Below are 18,327 nucleotides of genomic sequence, written 5' to 3'. Positions count from 1 at the left end.
TTCTATGTGATATATATGTTAAGCCTCTAAATTTTATTAGATATTAAATATAATAAAAAAAAAAACTTTTTTTTGATTCTTACACCGAATTATCTTATACATTCAATTTATATACTTGGTTGGCTGCTGAGCCGGTAGAGGCCGCGTGGATAGGTCACCAGTCAGGTGATCAGACGACATAAGTTAAAGTTACCTGTCATCGTGGCAATCTTCTTGACATACCTATGCCTTGTAGAGGCCAACAATCAGCTGACAGTCGGAGACAAAAAAAACAGAAATTTTTGCTCAAAACAAAAATTCATTTCATATTATATATGTGACTCATAATATCTGGGCACGGATGATGGGTTATGACATCGTACCGTTCTAAGCTTGTAGCCCATCTTGGGAACAATAGCACAAAAACTTTTAAAAATCATTTCACTATAAATTACCATAGCCATGGTCGTAATTGTAAGGTATGATGATAATACTACTATATACTACTATACTACTTGATCTCGCCGGTAGACGTGGCGTGTGCTCGCCGCCCACTATGTGGACCGACGACATAATTCAGGTTGAAACAGTGGGTGTCTATTGGCTGAAAAGAAAAAGAGCGCAGTCTTATCGCGTGCTCCACAAGGTCGGGGTGGACGCGGTCTTGGCCCAGCTCTTCACGAGGCACGAGGGGTTCTCTGTGTACCTTTATAGGTTCAAGCTCAAGGAGGACTCCTCGTGCTACTGCGAACCGGGCGCGGACCAGACCGTGGCCCATCTTGTGGCCTACTGTCCCGCTCATGCACGGATGCGCAGTGCCCTAGAGACTGAAACACAGCTAAAGATAGATATAGAGAGCATCGCTGTTATGATGACAACCTTCGCCCATCATTCCTATCTTTCGCTCGTGGGGTGGCGAGTGATACGGTTGAAAGAAATAAAACTGTATAGAATAAGGTACTTAATAAACTCTGCACAAAATAAATTGTTAACTAATAATAAGAAAAAGAAAAGAAATGTGTAATAAAGAATTAAGAAAGTAAAATAAATGTGTAAATAAAGATTAATTAAATGTAAGAATAAAAATAAATAAAATGTACCTAGCCACCTTAGAATAAGATGATGGAAGAAAGGCGAGGAAAGAAAGAAGGTATAAAAGAGCAAAACGAAAGATATTGTGAAGGACAAAAGTAAAGAATGAAAGATATTGTGACGCGTGAAAGAGAGTGATAAATAAAGAAAAGACTGAAAAAAAATGAAAATAAAGTCCCTGATCCCAAAAAGTCAGGGGTATGAGAGGCCCCCAAAGCGGGAGCCATAAAAAAAAAAGAAAAGAAAAAGATATATTTCACTTACAATTGTAGCAGGACAATTTCATATGAGATTCAGAAGATATACAGGGTGATTAGAAATATGCGGTAAAAGTTTTAAAAGTTTATTACATACCTAAAATCACGTCTTTTTACATCTATTTCTTATCACACTGTATATAGAATAACTCGGAAATGTGTCACATTATATTATTTTTTCTTTCTAAGTGCGATAGAATAATAACTTATGGCAGTACAACGTCTGTAGTAATCCGAAATAATTATTCTTTAGATAGTTGTTTGTTAAATGACATCAAATGAACTATAGTTTCATCTCTTTAAAAGTTTTTACACCTATTTTGAATCATCCTGTTTAGAAACTACTTATTGAAATTATTTATCTGGAATCTTTGTAAAGATATTTTTATAATCTGTTTATAAATAGATACTGCGCAATTTCTCTGCGTAATCTGGAGAGACGTTCGGATTTAGAGGCTCATTAGTTTTTCAAGATAAAATTTAAATTTTTTCTATTAGACATTATATTTGTATACATACTACCACATCTGTACTTGTCAAATCAATTTGAAAATAGAAGCACAATAGACCTCCATTACCAAAACCTATCTGAAGTCTAAATTCAAAAAAGTTTTTTTTTTTACAGATGCTTATCGTACTTTTTTTCGACATCGGTGTGTTAAAATAAATGAATATTGTACTATACACGAATAGTTTCGTAAAGAGTTCCATTTTCGAATTTTGAAATTATTCATTTAAAATTATTTTTGAACTGGCCAGTTGAATATGGTATCAACTCGCACTGTGCCATTTTGTTTTACCATGATCATGTTCTCGAACATTCGTCGGGGCGTGGGAATATTAAAAGGCAAATAAACCTTCTGGAGGTTTAATTTATAAATAGAATATTTTTCCAACCAAGAATATATCCAAAATATTTCTTTCAATTTTATCTATAAAATTATTTTACCAATGAAATATTATTTTATTCTAAAAATATAACATGTCTGTCTAGTCGAAGGTTTATCGTTCAACGTCATAACAGTGGAGCCATCTACCGTCTAGACGACTATACATGTTCTTAAAATACTTTACTTTTATAAATTTTATTTTTTATTAATACGTGCTATACTTTTTTTACGGGAATTGGCCGAATATGGGCAGTGCAGGACCAGTCATTGTAGAGATCTTTGGGGGAGGCCTAGGCTTTGCAGTGGACTTTCATCGGCTAAAAAGAGTGTGTGTGTGTGTGAGAGAGAGGGAGAGAGAGGGAGAGAGAGGGAGAGAGAGGGAGAGAGAGAGGGAGAGAGAGGGAGAGAGAGAGGGAGAGAGAGGGAGAGAGAGGGAGAGGGAGAGAGAGGGAGAGAGAGAGACGGAGAGAGAGAGAGGGGGGGAGAGAGAGAGTATTCAATCATATGTTCATTTTCAGTGACCATTTGTGTACTTTATGAAAATAAAGCCAGAATCGGTCAATATGATATGGAATCAGATAGAGCGCCCTTACAAGTGCATACTTCGGCTTAAAACTTAAACATGGACTTATTTTATAACTTATCTAATGGGTAAAGCAATTCATTCACAAGTTTTATTTTTATTTAAAAAATCGAACATACTGACATAATTTTTTTAAAGAACTTTTCGTTTAATAATTTTCATGAAAATTATTATTATGATAAATCAGATTAATTACATGGGCGCGTGCTTTATAATACACAGTTGTACACTAAAGAGTAATTAATTATGAGGCCAAAAGGTAAACGGCGTGGCTTATCCACTTGGTAGACTGACGACATAGCTAAATGATGCGGGCAGAGAGAGAGAGACGACTGCTCTTCGAGGCAATTTTTGACACCTATGCTTTGCAGTGGGCGTCCATTAGCTGAAAAGAAGAGAAAAAAAAGGTGTTGTAAATGCAAATGATTGAATGACAATGAACGTATTTGCTGACACAAATACGAAAATTTCACCATAACCTAACTTTACTGTAATTAAAAAGAAAATCATTGACCAAAAACACTGCTTCATTGGAAGATAATTACAAATAAAAACTTTCACCTGGTACAACACTATAACTATGTAAATATTCACATTCATAGAGCAAGTGGTAGCGGTAGATGAATGGGCCTTTGCAATATCAAGTTTCAGGTTCAATTATCTGGATACAATCTTATATAATTTACATTTGCCTGCCTGTACAGATTGCCACTGCTCAAGAATAAGTATCCAGAGGATGGGCAGCAGCGTCTTCTGCGTACAATAATACAATACTGCGATCTCCAATCCCCCTATCAAGCGTGGCGATGGTGTTATATCCCTTTGGGGGAGACATATACCTTTCAGCGTCCATGTGTTGTTTTAACGAAACGTATGCATTCATTTTACAAACATAGTGTTTTCATATACGTAGTCGTTCAGTCTTTTGACAGATAAAATTTGCATCATATTATTCCTAGAACATAACCGAGCGTCTTTTAGAGCAAATCGTATCAAAATGTTGTTCGTATATATAAAGCTATCATTCAATAAAGAGGTGTAGGAAAAGCTAGTTCAGTATTCCTAAATGATTCCTCAGAGAGAAGGGCGACAATTACTCACATTTATCTAATGCTTACGCTATTATATATCAACGATGATGTCTTGTTAAAAAAAAAAAAAACAAATAATAAACAAACCGAACCGAATTTTTGATTCTTCCATGATCTTTTTTATGTCTGCTTAGTTAATTTCTAGAATGTTATCGTAGAATAATATTCTGCATATGATTAAAAAAAAATCTGAAAATGTAATAATGAGTTTGACAGTTTGATTACAGTTTGATTTTAAGCTATATCAGAAAACTATATCGCTAAACATCAATCAAAAAATTAAATTTATTTCACTATTAATTGATACGTAAATTAATAACTGTGAAATGTATTACCTAAATATATATATATATATATATAGATCTGTTGGAATGCTACCGGTCTGTAACCATTGTTTGTAAAAAGTCTATGACAGCCAGTATGTTATAAGAGGAACAGTAATATGGGTTGTGACCCGTTTTACTGACTAAATTAAAATTACCATCATAACGCTCGATAAACGCCCACTGCAAAGCCTCTGCCGGAGGTTCCCACAATGTCTGGTCTTGTGCTGCCCGCATACATTGACCTCTCGCGATCATCACTGCGACGCCGGTGCACCAAGTGGAGGCCACTTTGAAGTTGCCACTCAAAAAATGTATGTGCCTAACCTATTGCCACTTTACAAGAGTAATTATTCGTGTTACGTCGGGTACCTTTGTTCTTCAAGAAGACCTTTTCTTGTCCTGCACATGCAGGAATGCGCAGTGCCCTGGAAACTTCGACTAAACTGAAAGTAGATATGGAAAGCATCGCCTTAATGATGTGCGACGACAACTTTCGCTCATCATTCTTATCGTTTGCTCACAGGGTGGTAAGTAATGCTATTAAAAGGAACAAAACCAAATAGAAAAACTGGAACCAAAAATGAAATAAATGCACATGTATACGAACTTATCAAATAATAATAGAATAAAGGACAAGTCTAGCAATGTATTAAAAAGTTCAAATCCATACAAATCTGTGATATCAAAAATTAAAGATAAAGATTGGAGAATAAAAATGTACCTAGCCATCTAAGAGTAAAAAAGATGAGGAAAGGAAGGCGATGAAAGCAAGAAGGAATGAAAGAACAAAAATTGCAAGATATTGCGAAGGATAAAAGGAAAGAATAAAAGAAATTGAGAAGTATGAAAGTGAGTGTCGAATAAAGATAAAACTCTGAAAAATTTATTTGTAAATAAAGTCCATGTCCCAAACTAGATAGGAACGAGAGGCTCCCAATAGCGGGGGCCATAAAAAAAGACCTTTTCATCTCTAAATCAACTGGCTCCTAACAATGAACAAAACAAATGGATCTTCTTATTTTTCCACTATTGGGATATGGGTATTCTCTATCAAGGATGACACGAGAAACACTACATTTTGGAGCAGTAGAAATATTAAATAAACCGTAGTATGCGTTTCGGGAATCGAATCTGAGACAACTAAAAGTTATTGATTCCTTATATTTATTCGTATATCACTAATGAAACATGGACTTGCTTTAAGCTCTACCCACGCGTGGGACTGGGTCGAAAGACGTCCACATATAGTAGTCATTTCGATATACCATAAAATTTATTAATTATTGTTGTTAGTTCGTGTGAATAAATATCTATACGATTCGTCCAAAAACAGTTTTATGTAATAAACAAGAAAAAAAACATATTCGGAGATACAAATGGAATCTACAAGTCACACCGTCTTTCGCTAAATTGTTGCTAATTATTTACTATTACATATGTAACTGACATACAATATACCAGCGGATTAGTAAGTTTAAGTGACAGTAGGCAGGTTACATAACGCGCAGATCCGATATTCAATGAGTCCTTGAGATACTGGAGTACAGACCACACTCCCGCTAGAACAGAGTAGTACTCACAAGAGGATCATACGTACTTGTTAAGGTCAGTGGAAGATGTTGGAAGCTGGTTGCTTTGTGTCGGTGTTATTGGAAAGCCTGTATCGGGACATAGGCCTCCCTGGACATAGATCTTTGGACGACTTGAATGTCTCTCATCTCCATTCAAAGGTTGTCTGGTAAAGATCGCCTTGACCGCCTCTTGTACATACCATTATATAAATTGTTCCTTTTTTTTAGTTATTATCTATGATCTACAATAAAGTAAAGTAAATAAAAACGTTACACATTTTTTAGATTTTTTTTTGTTTATTTATTCCTTCGACGTTTCAGAGATTATTCAGGAATCGAATCTGGACACCTGTGTCGGGATCTGAACACGATTCATTTAGTTACAACGCGTATATAATATATTTATATTTATAATATATAAATATATTATATATTATAGATAATTATTTATATCAAAATAATTATTGCGATAAATTGATCGCGAATTTTTGAATGTCATTACTTCTGTCTGTCAATGTTAAAATGTTGACATGTTAAGTTACATTATTTGGAAAATAATTATATATGTTATAAGTTGATCAGTGATAGGATGTATATACGTGTATCACGGGATATATTAGTGTGACGTGATGGAGATATAGTGACATTAGTATAAGTTATTGAAAGATGATTAGAAACATTTCCTTTGGTACGTATTTTATTTTTGCCTATTGGTCAATCTATTGTTTAGAAAATTTCCCTATAACAGTTATATAGTGTAAACTTTCGAAAAATAATAATACCCAAAGTATTTTTTTATTATGTAGCTTATGTCTTTAAGATATAGATAAAACTCAGTAGTTTTGTACGTTAATGTATGTCTATATATTTTATTCTAATCGAGGAAAAAAATTGTATATTATTTTTGAACACACTTTTGAATTTATAAGTTTATCCGTTGCAAGAATGTCCTACCGTTTGTTGGTCTGCTGAAAATTGTTTTTCCTAAATGTCCTTTCCAACCAGTCACTTTTAGTGTCCACTTATTGTCTTTAATCCTCGAAGTATTACTGGCCTATTGCCATTTGATTTTCCTTGCTAAAAACAAAGGATACTAGAAGAAGTAAGAGTTCGCCTTCACCCTAACAAGATCTACTTCATAGAAAAAAACTAACCATACTAACATAAGTCTGATAAGTTAATATTACCAACATGATTAACTAACATTTGAAATATAAATAATGTTGATGTAGAAATAAAATCAAGGCTTAATAATATTAATAAGTTTATTCGAGCTTCAATAGAATAAAGGAAACAAATTTCTGTTAAGGCAGTAGCGTATTAAAGTTCCAATATGTGCGGTAGTCATTTATTTTCAAGATAATAGATATATAAGATGGAAAATCTTTATTGGTAATGCTATAACTCAATTGGTGTTGAACCAAAAAAAAAAACCTGCGCATTATCAGAAAAAAAACCACGCGTTTTGTACAACAAACCGTAGGTGTTTTTCAGTGGCGCTGCAATCGCGCTCAGTATCCTACGCGTGACCTGATGGAGCCTCCTTCCATTACCCTGTGATTCCTCAGTTCAGTCTAATTGATACTGGACACGGTAGTGCACGCGGCTCCGGGCAACTGACTCCCAGTCAGTATCTAGCTCCTGGCCGAAACTGTCGGGTTTCAGGCACTCTTGTCCAACTAAATATTGCTTTCAAAAAGTTTAAATTTCGAATAAATCATTTCTAAAAAAAGTTTAAGTTAATGTTTACGAACTAATTCAAATAAAAAACTTTATTTTTGTGAACTTTTTCGTGTTTTGTTTCCGTCAGTGGGATATAAAAGGTAAGTGTATAGTTTTTAATTCACAAAAAATAAATAACATGAAATAATCACTCATATAATATGTTTAAAATTTAAGCGAAAAGTTTTAAAACTGTAAAGAATTTTTAAACTTTCTTTCCTTTTTTGGTATCTCGAACATAAATATTACAATGCGAAATAATTAACCTACTTAGTTATAAAAGATGAACTAGACATTTATAAAAATAACTGCAAAATTTTATATTATCCATATTTAATTTATACTTAGAAAAGTTAACTTATAAAATTAACAAAAAGCTTTTAACGTTGAACTGATATATCAAAAGCGGGAGAATATCTCAAGTGAGTTTTGTTCCTTTTCATTAGTTATTAAAGTTTATACTAATTTTCAAAAAATTTGCATTTGAATAACACATTTTCGTTTAAAATTTAAACTAATACACCGGCGTTCGTCAACAGGAAATAAAAACGTGTGCAATTTCGATAGAATCACAGCGTATAAAATCAATTTTCTGTGCAATGTTACTTCGTACAAATTTTTTTTTAAGATTGTATTTACATTAATAAGATTTATGATTCCACCATTATCTATGTTTCTTGGTTAACATACCAAGCAAAAACTTTCGGATTCGAACCTAAGCTTTGCGTAAGCTGTGACTCAAATGACTACTGGCGCTCGTAATCCTTAATCCGTGTTATTAGCTACTTTAATTTTATTTAATAATTATAATGAATTGCTGTAATATTTATTTCTGGGATAATATACGAAATGATTATTTATAGGCTTGATGAGTATATTAAAATTATGCTCATTTTCTATCAATTAATGTACTGTACACCGTATCTAAAAGTCAATAGTTTTAGAAATAATAATTAATGTTAATATAAAAAGAAAAAACGTTTTATACGCATAGCATAATTTGTATTGCCAGAAGTTATGGGCATGTCGCATTCAAATAGAAAGAATAAATTATAGTAACATGTTTTAGATTGATCACATATATATGGAATGTTCTGAAATAGATGTAAAAGGTTTTTAATTATTTTGCTGATAAATAAAAGCTTCCTTTAAAGATTTAACGCCTATAACCAATCATCCTATATAATAGAAAATATATATAGATGAAATATGTGTATGCTGTTAGAGTACAAACACTTACTCTGATAGAGTGTACGGCGCTTCATCTATCCCGCGAGCCACATTGATTCAAGACATATATTTTTTTTGTTATGTTATAAAAAACGCAGGTTCTATACAAGGTTTCTTTGCTACTAGAAAATTCCTACCTATTACATAGAATACTGTAATTGTAACGGAAATAGTGATCAATTAGATATATCATCATGATTTCAGCCGTACGACTTCAACTGCTAGATATACACCGCCCCCATAGATTTCTAGACTAATATTTTGCTTACATGTAAGCGCACCTTTATCTTGTTATGTATAACCTAGGTTGTGTATTTTGTAGCGTTAATTCTATTCAAAAGAAAAAATATAGCTTTAAAATGTATACAAATTTATAATATACCGAAGATTCCTCTTAGAAAGACTGTATAAGATCTTTTTTTTTTGGTTCGGGGGGGGGGGGGGAATCTTCGGGACTTTCAGGGAGCCCCGTCTTTGGGGGAAGGACAGGGGTATGTGGGATTCCTACCCACTAACCCCCCCCCCGTGATCGCCCTCTGCGCTATACCGGGGACCGCGGTATCTCCCGGTTGGAGATCGCCATGCGGTCTTCCCTCGCGCCATGCTATTTTCGATAGCCCGTCCCGGGGTATGCGTGTATACGTTACCCCCGAATCCCTCGTGGTGCTATCGCGATGGTTCGAGACCACGTCGAACCATCGTCCGCCTCAAAGTCGTCGAAGCTAGTGGGAGTTTAGGGCCCCCACCCTAAAACTCCCGCGACTCCGAAGGCTCCGTTTATAGAAGGGGAGCACCATTCACCGGAGGTCCGTCGCGAGGCGCGTCCCTGCGCTGAAGGCGTCGTCTCCGAGCGGGATCTGTCCTCTGCCGATCCCATTCGGCCGCCTCCTCCTGGACCATGACGGTCTCACAGAAAGAGGCCACGGCCCTCAACGCCCATGACCCGCTCAGCATCGCCGACACGACTGCTGGCAAGGAAAGGTCCTGTTCGATCTCGTCCGCCAGGATACGCTGCTTCGACTGCCACGCCGGGCAGTCCGCGAGCGTGTGCGAGGCGGAATCCTAGGAGGCCCCACCGCAGTGGAAGCAGTACGCCGTCGCTTCGCGTCCAATTCTACACAGGTAATCACCGAAGCAACCGTGCCCGGTGATCACCTGCGTAAGTCTGTAGATGAGCCTTCCGTCTCGTCGCTGCATCCAGGCCTCGAAGACGGGCAGGATCGCTCCAACGACGCGTTTGCGCGCATAGTGCTCTTCCGAGAGCTTAGCACGCCACGACGCGAGCGCCCCGTGCCGTTCCTGCCTTCTGACCGCCTCGAGCACTCGGTCCGGTTCTCCACCGCCGTCCCGGCGGAGGGTGCGGACTTGGTCGTAGACCCTCGCATCCTCCGCCAGAATGTCCAGGGGCGGAAAGCGCGCCAGGACTGTCGCCGCCTCGAACGATATCGTGCGATATCCGCGTACGATCCGTATGGCCATCCTCCGCTGGACGCTGTAGATCTTAGTTTTACAGCGTCGAGACTGTAGGATGTACTATAACGCGCGGGTGCAGTAAGAATTGTTAAATTCAAAATACTTCCAGATTTGTTATATAATATACTAAAATGCGTCTATTTGGAATTAAACCCGCGACCTTTTAGCAAGTCATAGACTTTAACCACTAAACATAGCTGAGCGCATTTTATGTTATAATTTTTTTTTAAACCTGGTGTAATCCTGTGAATACATATACACGTGTTACACATGTTACATTCAAAGTTTACTTTCATCTTCAAAATTACAATTATTTATTTATTCAAATTATTAACCTTCTAGGATAATTTTGAGTGACCGTCCGTTAATTTGATTGAAACAAATCAGATTTTGCTTCCTTATATATAGTGTATTTTAGTTATTTACACCACAGCATTATGTTCTATGGGGTAAAGGTGCGGATATTGAAAATATATTTGATTTGCAAAAGAGAGCCGTCCAAGCTATTTACGGCCTAGGGCCGCGAATTTCCTTGAGAAAGCGGTTTAAACGGTCAATAGGCATACAGTGGCCTTAAAATATATTTATGATAATATCTCGAACGTCAACAATTATTATAATAAATGAAAAAAAATATACGGGTCGTCCATAGTGCATTTACAAGGCACTGTAAAAAACTGGCTGTACCAACTGACTGCAAAGTCTCAAATTCATTTGTTATAAACGGAATCAGATTTTTAATTATAATTATTGAACTATCATTCACAAAATTCAAAACGGATATCAATGGTAAAGTAACTGAAAAGGATTATTATTTAATAAACGAAAATTTAAAACAACGAGAATCCCTAGCAATGTTGTCGCTTGATTACTTTCATTTCATTTCGGCCATATCTGATATAGTGTGTATATATAAATCTGTATTGTTAAACTTTATTAAAAGGTATGTTGTTGTATAGATTCTTTCTGCCTCTTCTTCACAACTATAACAACATGCAAAGCAGAGTCAATAAGAGTTCTGTTAAAAGTTCTGATATTGAATTAATAAATTATCTTTATCATTATATCGATAAATGAGGCTTCTTTCAATTGTAAGCTATGAGGATTCCAAACATGTCCTTATTTGAGAAGACCCAACATCAAACTTAGACGGTTTATGTTAAAAATGTACCTCGTAATTTTTCATATCAAAACTAAATAATGTTTTCATCACACTGCTAACGGTAGTAACTTGGTGATGATGATAAAAGATATTAAAAGGTATAACGTTGTATAGAATTAGATCAATATCCAAAATGAAAGGTCTTCATTTTCATCGTTTTGATGATGAAATGTATAGGGTAGCGGGTTATAATGGAGGGTAGCTTTACAGAACGATAGACGAGAGAATCAATTGCAGAATATTAATTCTTTTATTCGTCGATACCTTCTCATAGACCAATAAAAGAAGACGCTATTTTAAAAAAAATTTAAGATAAAGAATAGAAGTTTAAGAAGTAAACAATAAAAAAGAAGATTACTCCACTTCTTTAATTTCGTATAATTTAAAAGCCAATTTGTAATAGACATGTAAGCATTCTTTGATTATTAATGAAATTCAGTCGAATAATTTGAATTTCGAATTATTTTTTTTGTCTTTAGTATAAAAGAAGGTCATTAGATCTGATCGATGTATTCCAGTTCAAAGCGGTAATCGATATTTACTACTAAGAAATAATTATTTAGATATTTAACTGTGAATTATATTGGCATCACGAAATTTCTGAAAAAAAAAATCTTGTAAAAATACCTTAAAATAGATATATTAGAGGGACCGGAAAGTAATGTCGTTTCTATATATATATATATATATATATATATATATATATAAAAAAACCGATTGATTTTAACCGCTCCGACATTGATTTTTATACGAAATGGCAACAGGTTGTTGATAACGAAGGTGAATATATTGTTGATTACAAATAAAAACTTGTTAAAAATCGTGTGAATTTAAGTTAAGAATGCGACATTACTTTCCGGTCCTCATAATATAATGATCAGATGAATGTCGCATTAACTAAAGGGAAGCTATAATAAATAGGCGAGCTGATTTCGATTTATTGTATTAGATTTCTTAAACGTGATCAAATATTATTGATATACAACATTCTGGAATATACATTAGTAATTTTTCATATCAATTCAATAAAGGACAGATTTTTGAAAATAGTCCTGTAACAAAAAAATGAATCCTTCTAATTTCGAAAATGACGCTCAAAGTTCAGTAGGCCGTTTTCCAATATCAACACTGGATGTTGCATATATCATAGTAGGCGATGTAAAATGGATGTAGAATATTTCCGGAAGCGGGGAGTTTACCTTTCAACCGGGTATTAGCGCGATTTTGCCTCCCAGCAACAGTGCACAAACATTGCCATGTATATTGACGGTGCCTAGTGAAATTGCTTTACTAAAGAGACACTCTCCGTTGTGTTGTATTGGATATTACACATGTATGGGCTCTTTATTTATTTATACTTTATTAAACACCGTTATAAAAATATATCTAACAGTATATAAAGGATGAACCATAATAAAGTTTACTTTTCATTAAAAAAAAATACATGACGAGTATTAATATATACAGTATATATATAAAGAAACAAATGAAGAAATGAATTTATTAAAAACTGTTCCGTCAAGGAGTCTTTCGAATCTTCGGGAACATTATTCCAAATGACGCTGAAGGTTTTTAAAAACGCCTGTATATATGTATGTTTATTTACATATATGTATATATGTATATATATATATAAATGTGTTGATTATTGATATTTTTTTTGTTACTTTATTACCTATAATTTCGGACAACTGCCTATTGACAATCCACACACACACACATATATATATATATATATATATATATATAAACATACTTGTGTTATTTCTACTCCAACGTTTTAAGTTTAATTCAAAAAATATTTTTAGAGTTACAGAAGACTCAGATGCAGAGATATTCCTCTATAAAAATGACAAAACGATGAATATCGATTTTATGTTGTCACCCATTGTAGTCATCCCTCTTCGATATGTTTAGAATTATAGCTCAGGTCTCTTCAGGTTTAGAGAGAATAGTTGCCTGCTGAATCTGCGTGCTTTATCTTTGACCATATCGTCGCTTTCCATCTGGCAAGTTGGTGGTCAAACGCGAACAAGTAAATGTTAAAAAAATAACTTTTCTTGGGAAATTTCTCAGTATTATACTGGCCTTAGAAGTGTGACATGTGACTCCGTCTTGCTGGAACCAAGTCATGGATTTCTACTTATTAGTACTTGACGCTTTAGTTGCAAGAAATTATTAAAAAAAGACACTTGATAGAAATATACTAAAAATAAATGTTTTCACAATTTATGCATAGGTGGTACAAAAGGCAATCTTATCGCTCGAGGCGACCTCTGCCAGGCAACCGTTAGATGGAGATGATAGAATTAGAAGAGGGCAGTTTAGACCGTAAATAATATGAAAAGGGATTCTACAAGGAATATATACTTCATGTAATATACAGGGTGGTTGCTCATAGTTGTTAAAGTTTTTAAAGGGGTGAATATATAGCTTTTGCTGTTATTAATTTATGGTACATTCTAAAATTTTTCAAAATAAAATTGCTACATTTTAAAATAAATTATTGTTCACTGTCTATCTCTACAGACGTTGTACTATCGGAAGTTATTTGAAAGTCGCATTTCATTAGAAACAAAAATTTTATCTCATCAAAATATTTTTATTCAGATAGGCATTTATATGAGCTTTTGAAACGTCGATTTTGCTGACTAATATGCACATTTAACACAATGTTTTTCAGCTATATTCAAACGCCCCGTATGTATGTTTAACTATTATATTGTATACTAGATATATTTAAAAAGTTTGCACTAGGACCTTTGAGTTATATCCGATACTGTATTAAAAAGTATACTAGTGTATTTTTTGGAAATAATGACAACCCAAATAGAAAATAATAGAAGGTTAACAAACGAATGCTAACAGATGTTAATCACACAGATTCACTTACACTACGCTTTGTTGTATTTTCGTTTGTCTACATTTTAATTTTGAATTAATTAATGTATTTAATGTGTATTCTCTTACTTGGTACTGTATCTATTAATGTAAATATTCTTTTATACGTATATATATCTTTCATCTGTTATGAATCTCGGAATGAATAAATAATCATAATTATTTAGGTCGTAGTACGTTCACTTTGGACTTATGTCTTCCAATAGGACAGTTTGGAATCGGCCTGTGTACAGCGTATCCTGATGAACCTGACGAGCCTGTCAGCCCATTTTGGTGGGTGAACGTCTCATGTTGCAAAATCAGTCATCTATTCTATGTGGCCTGCCTGAGCTAAATCACGATTTCAGTTGTTTGAAGGGAGATATCACGTGTCAAGTTTCAAATGCTTTAAGCGTGTTTAGTTGGTAAAAGTCCGGCTTTACTGTAAATATAAGATTTCTCCACGAGACATTAAAATTTTAATTGTTGATTATGCGTCCACCAATTATAAAAAGTCTTGCATCCTGGGCAGATGTCTGCGTGGGCGATTACCGACTGTTGGAATAGGTATATCACGAACGTGAAAATGATATGTTTTCTTTAAAACATTTTCCATACCTACGTGATGAGTTCTTGTGAATTTTTCTTTATTGTATTCCGTGAATGTATTCTACGAAAATATATTTTACCGTGGGCGGTTTCGTATCGCTGATTGCTAAGCTGCATTTAAAAAGAAGGCTTACGTGGAAAATACGCCCACTGTACGTCTGTTAAATTTAAAAAATCGCATATCGTGGAAATGAATCGATAATAATCGTTAAAATTTATGTGAGAAATATAACATCTCGATTTATTTAGCGATTCGTTTTAATATTGAAACTAAAGTATGGAGTTAAAACAATCGGGCGATAAAGAGCCATTTTATTATACTTGTTAAGTAATATTGTACTAATTTTTTTACATCTGAGTGATTAATAAATTTGTTAATTAGTTTGCAGTAGGTTGTAAAAGATAGCGTAATTATGATATAGTTAAAAAAGGCAATTTCAAAATTCAGATACGAATAGAAAAAAAAATTAGTGACATTTCAGAGTGATTACTTCGCATAGAGTGATTTGTAATGAACAAATAAGATATACGTTCACTTAAAATTCATTCACCTTTTAGCAATAAAGCTGTAAATGTTGCGGTAGTCACTTAGTCGGGCGCAAAACAAAGCTAGGAAAATTTCAAGTTCTTTTTTAAAAAAATAGATCTGTTCTGCGTATCGAAAACCTGTCTCACGCAGGCTTCGCGTTTAATTTAATTTTAATTGGCATCTACATTCACCGTACGAAATAAAATTTTTGAACAATTTGAAATATTTTTCGGAAGTAAAAATGTTACAAGCGATAAGCTTTCGAACAGTGGAAAACGTGATGCGATCGGCGCTGAAACTTTTTAATGTTTGTTGGTATATTTTCATTTTTCGTTTCGTGAAATATATTCTAAGTTTAGAAATAAGTTAATACTTTCTTAAACGTATGTAGAGAGTGTAATATTTTAAAGTAGAATTTATGTTTACAGCAACGGAAATAAAAAAAGTTAACAATTATGACTATAAATATCACAATTAATAAAAATGGAGTTAAGTTGTAATGAGATACTATAGTTAAAATATCTGTTTTTAATACTGATTGAATGCAAGAGAATTTGTAGGTTTCCTCTAGGTAGGGTTCCTCTTTGTCAAATAAATATTAACAATTTGCAATTTTTAATAATATAGTTTATTATAACGAAATTTTGGTGTATTAGAACAGCTGTGTAAATTTGGATAAATGTTGTCAGAGATCGAATCGGGTAAAAAGAGATCCGTAGACGAATGGTAGTGGCCGACATAGATTAGAGATTCTTCTTTTAATGGCCGCTTTGTGTGGATCAGGGATTTTACAATTTCGAGTTAAATAATATTCTCGGTTTTGTATATAATCTTTCCTTTCTCCACAATTTCTTTTTCACTTTCCGTACATCCTTCATTTTCTTTTCATTCGCATTCTGATCTTCTTACACACATCATCTTTTTCCTCGTCTACCTTCCTGGTAACATTTGGTTTTTATTACAGCATATATTTATTCTATTTCAACAATTTTATTTTTATTTTCAGTAATTTATTAAATTACATCGTTTGTTATTTTGATCTTATGTCTTGTTTTTTGTTTTTATAGTCGGGCTTTAGCCGATCCTTTATTTTGATTCTTCAGTTTTTTACCTATCGATGGTTTACTGCATCACTTGTTTACGAAACCTAACAAGTACAGGGCAAAATTAATCGTCGCCAATGAGTGAGGCTACGTTCTCTAAGTTTAGCAAAGTGGCAGTAGGCAGATCACATAGAGCGCAGCACAGATGGCCCCTGGAGCCTTCAGGTTTTGAAGTGGAGACCACGGCACGATAAGAGCAGCGTAGGACGTTCACAAGCGGGACAGATGACCTGGGTCGCTGGCTGCTAACATAACCTAACCTTTTTTTAGGTTTCGTGGGTCCAATCAAAATCTTCCGGTCGTTCAAAGTGCCCTCTGGGGGGAGGACTGGACTTACTCACTAACCCCTCCCCCGCGGTGATCGCCGTCTGCGCTATACGGGGGACCGCGGTATCTCCCGATCAGGGATCGTCACGCAGTCTCCCCTCGCGCTGTGCTATTTACGAAAGCCCGTCCTGAGGTATGCGTGTATGGTTCACGCCACCCCCGTAACCCTCGTGGTGCAATCACGATGGTTCAAGACCACGTCGTACCATCGTCTGTCTCAGAGTCGCCGAAGCTAGTGGGAGTTTAGGGCCCCCACCCTAAAGTCCCGCGACTCCGAGATCTTTTTTTTTTTGGTTTCGGGGGAGGGGGAAATCTTCCGGACGTTCAAGATGCCCCACCTCTGGGGGGAGGACAGGGGTACGTGGGATTCTTACCCACTAACCTCCCCCCCCTGTGGTGATCGCCCTCTGCGCTATACGGGGGACCGCGGTATCTCCCTGTCACGGATCGCCACGCGGTCTTCCATCGCGCCGTGTTACTTTCGATAGCCCGTCCCGGGGTATGCGTGTATACGCTACCCCCGAAACCTTCGATGGTTCGAGACCACGTCGAATTGCAGTGGAAGCAGTTCGCCGTCGCTTCGCGTTCAATCCTACACAGGTAATCACCGAAGCAACCGTGCCCGGTGATCACCTGTGTAAGCCTGTAGGTGAGCCTTCCGTCTCGTCGCTGCATCCAGGTCTCGACAACGGGCAGGATCGCTCCAACGACGTGTCTGCGCGCATAGCGCTCTTCCGAGAGCTTAGCGCGCCACGCAAAGCGTCACCATGTAGCTCAAAACTGATTACAACATCTCATTTTCACGAACACTTCAGAAATAAGTGCACGGATATTTTCTCACTCACAACCTCAAAGCGAGCTTTTTAATATATTATTATAAAATAGTATCGCTTCGAGTATAGGTTCAAAAGCACGTTTTTACAGAATATAAAAGATGTTCAACATTTAAAGTTGTTCTTTTGACATCGGATCTATTATTTTAATGAAAATGGTGCTCAATTAATTGTTTTACAGTAAGTTGTATTAAATAAAGTATTGGTATTATTATAGTAAGAAAAAGCGTTATCGAAATTAGAATTCCAATAGAAAATGAGCTTTTTAATTGATTTTTATTCGGTGTAATTAAATAAAATAGTAATTTGAGTCGAGTTAATTAAGGATTAAACAAAATATAAAATATATTGTACATTTAAAGTTATTTAAAAAAAAAATAACCTCTCATTAAGGCTAGCTTTATAGCATTTGTATAGAGAATTACGAAATATGTAGGCCGCAACTAATTAATACTTTTTTATAATTAAACAAGAACTATGCAGTTAGACACCTGTTCCACGTAGATATCGTTTATCAATGAAATCAGTTGCGCGCGTTATCTCAGGGCGATACAGAAGTCTGTAATACGTTAGTTGGACAAATAAACAATGGAATTATCGCGTGCCGGATGACAGAATAGACCACTGTTATTTATTTAGCTCAATCAGAGATAGTTACAAAAATATTAAT

At 35.2% G+C, this 18,327-nt stretch overlaps 1 protein-coding gene across 1 annotated transcript; it reads right to left on the bottom strand.

Annotated features, from left to right (window-relative positions):
• Positions 1-9,803: 9,803 nt before the first annotated feature.
• LOC137919690 (uncharacterized) lies at positions 9,804-10,220 on the bottom strand. Its single transcript, XM_068762844.1, has one exon. It carries the CDS (start codon positions 10,218-10,220, stop codon positions 9,804-9,806), a length of 417 nt encoding a protein of 138 aa, XP_068618945.1.
• Positions 10,221-18,327: the final 8,107 nt, after the last annotated feature.

This window comes from Battus philenor, unplaced genomic scaffold, assembly GCF_028537555.1.
Source record: "Battus philenor isolate CCGP_79_NKW_IND1 unplaced genomic scaffold, ilBatPhil1.0.hap1 SCAF_1, whole genome shotgun sequence".
Taxonomy (NCBI): Eukaryota; Metazoa; Arthropoda; class Insecta; order Lepidoptera; family Papilionidae; genus Battus; species Battus philenor.
Note: the sequence above shows the minus strand (reverse complement) of the source record. Positions and strands in the feature narration are given on the sequence as shown.

Coding starts and splice junctions, on each gene's coding strand:
- LOC137919690 (XM_068762844.1), bottom strand. CDS start 10,220: ATGGCCATACGGATCGTACGCGGATATCGCACGATATCGTTCGAGGCG.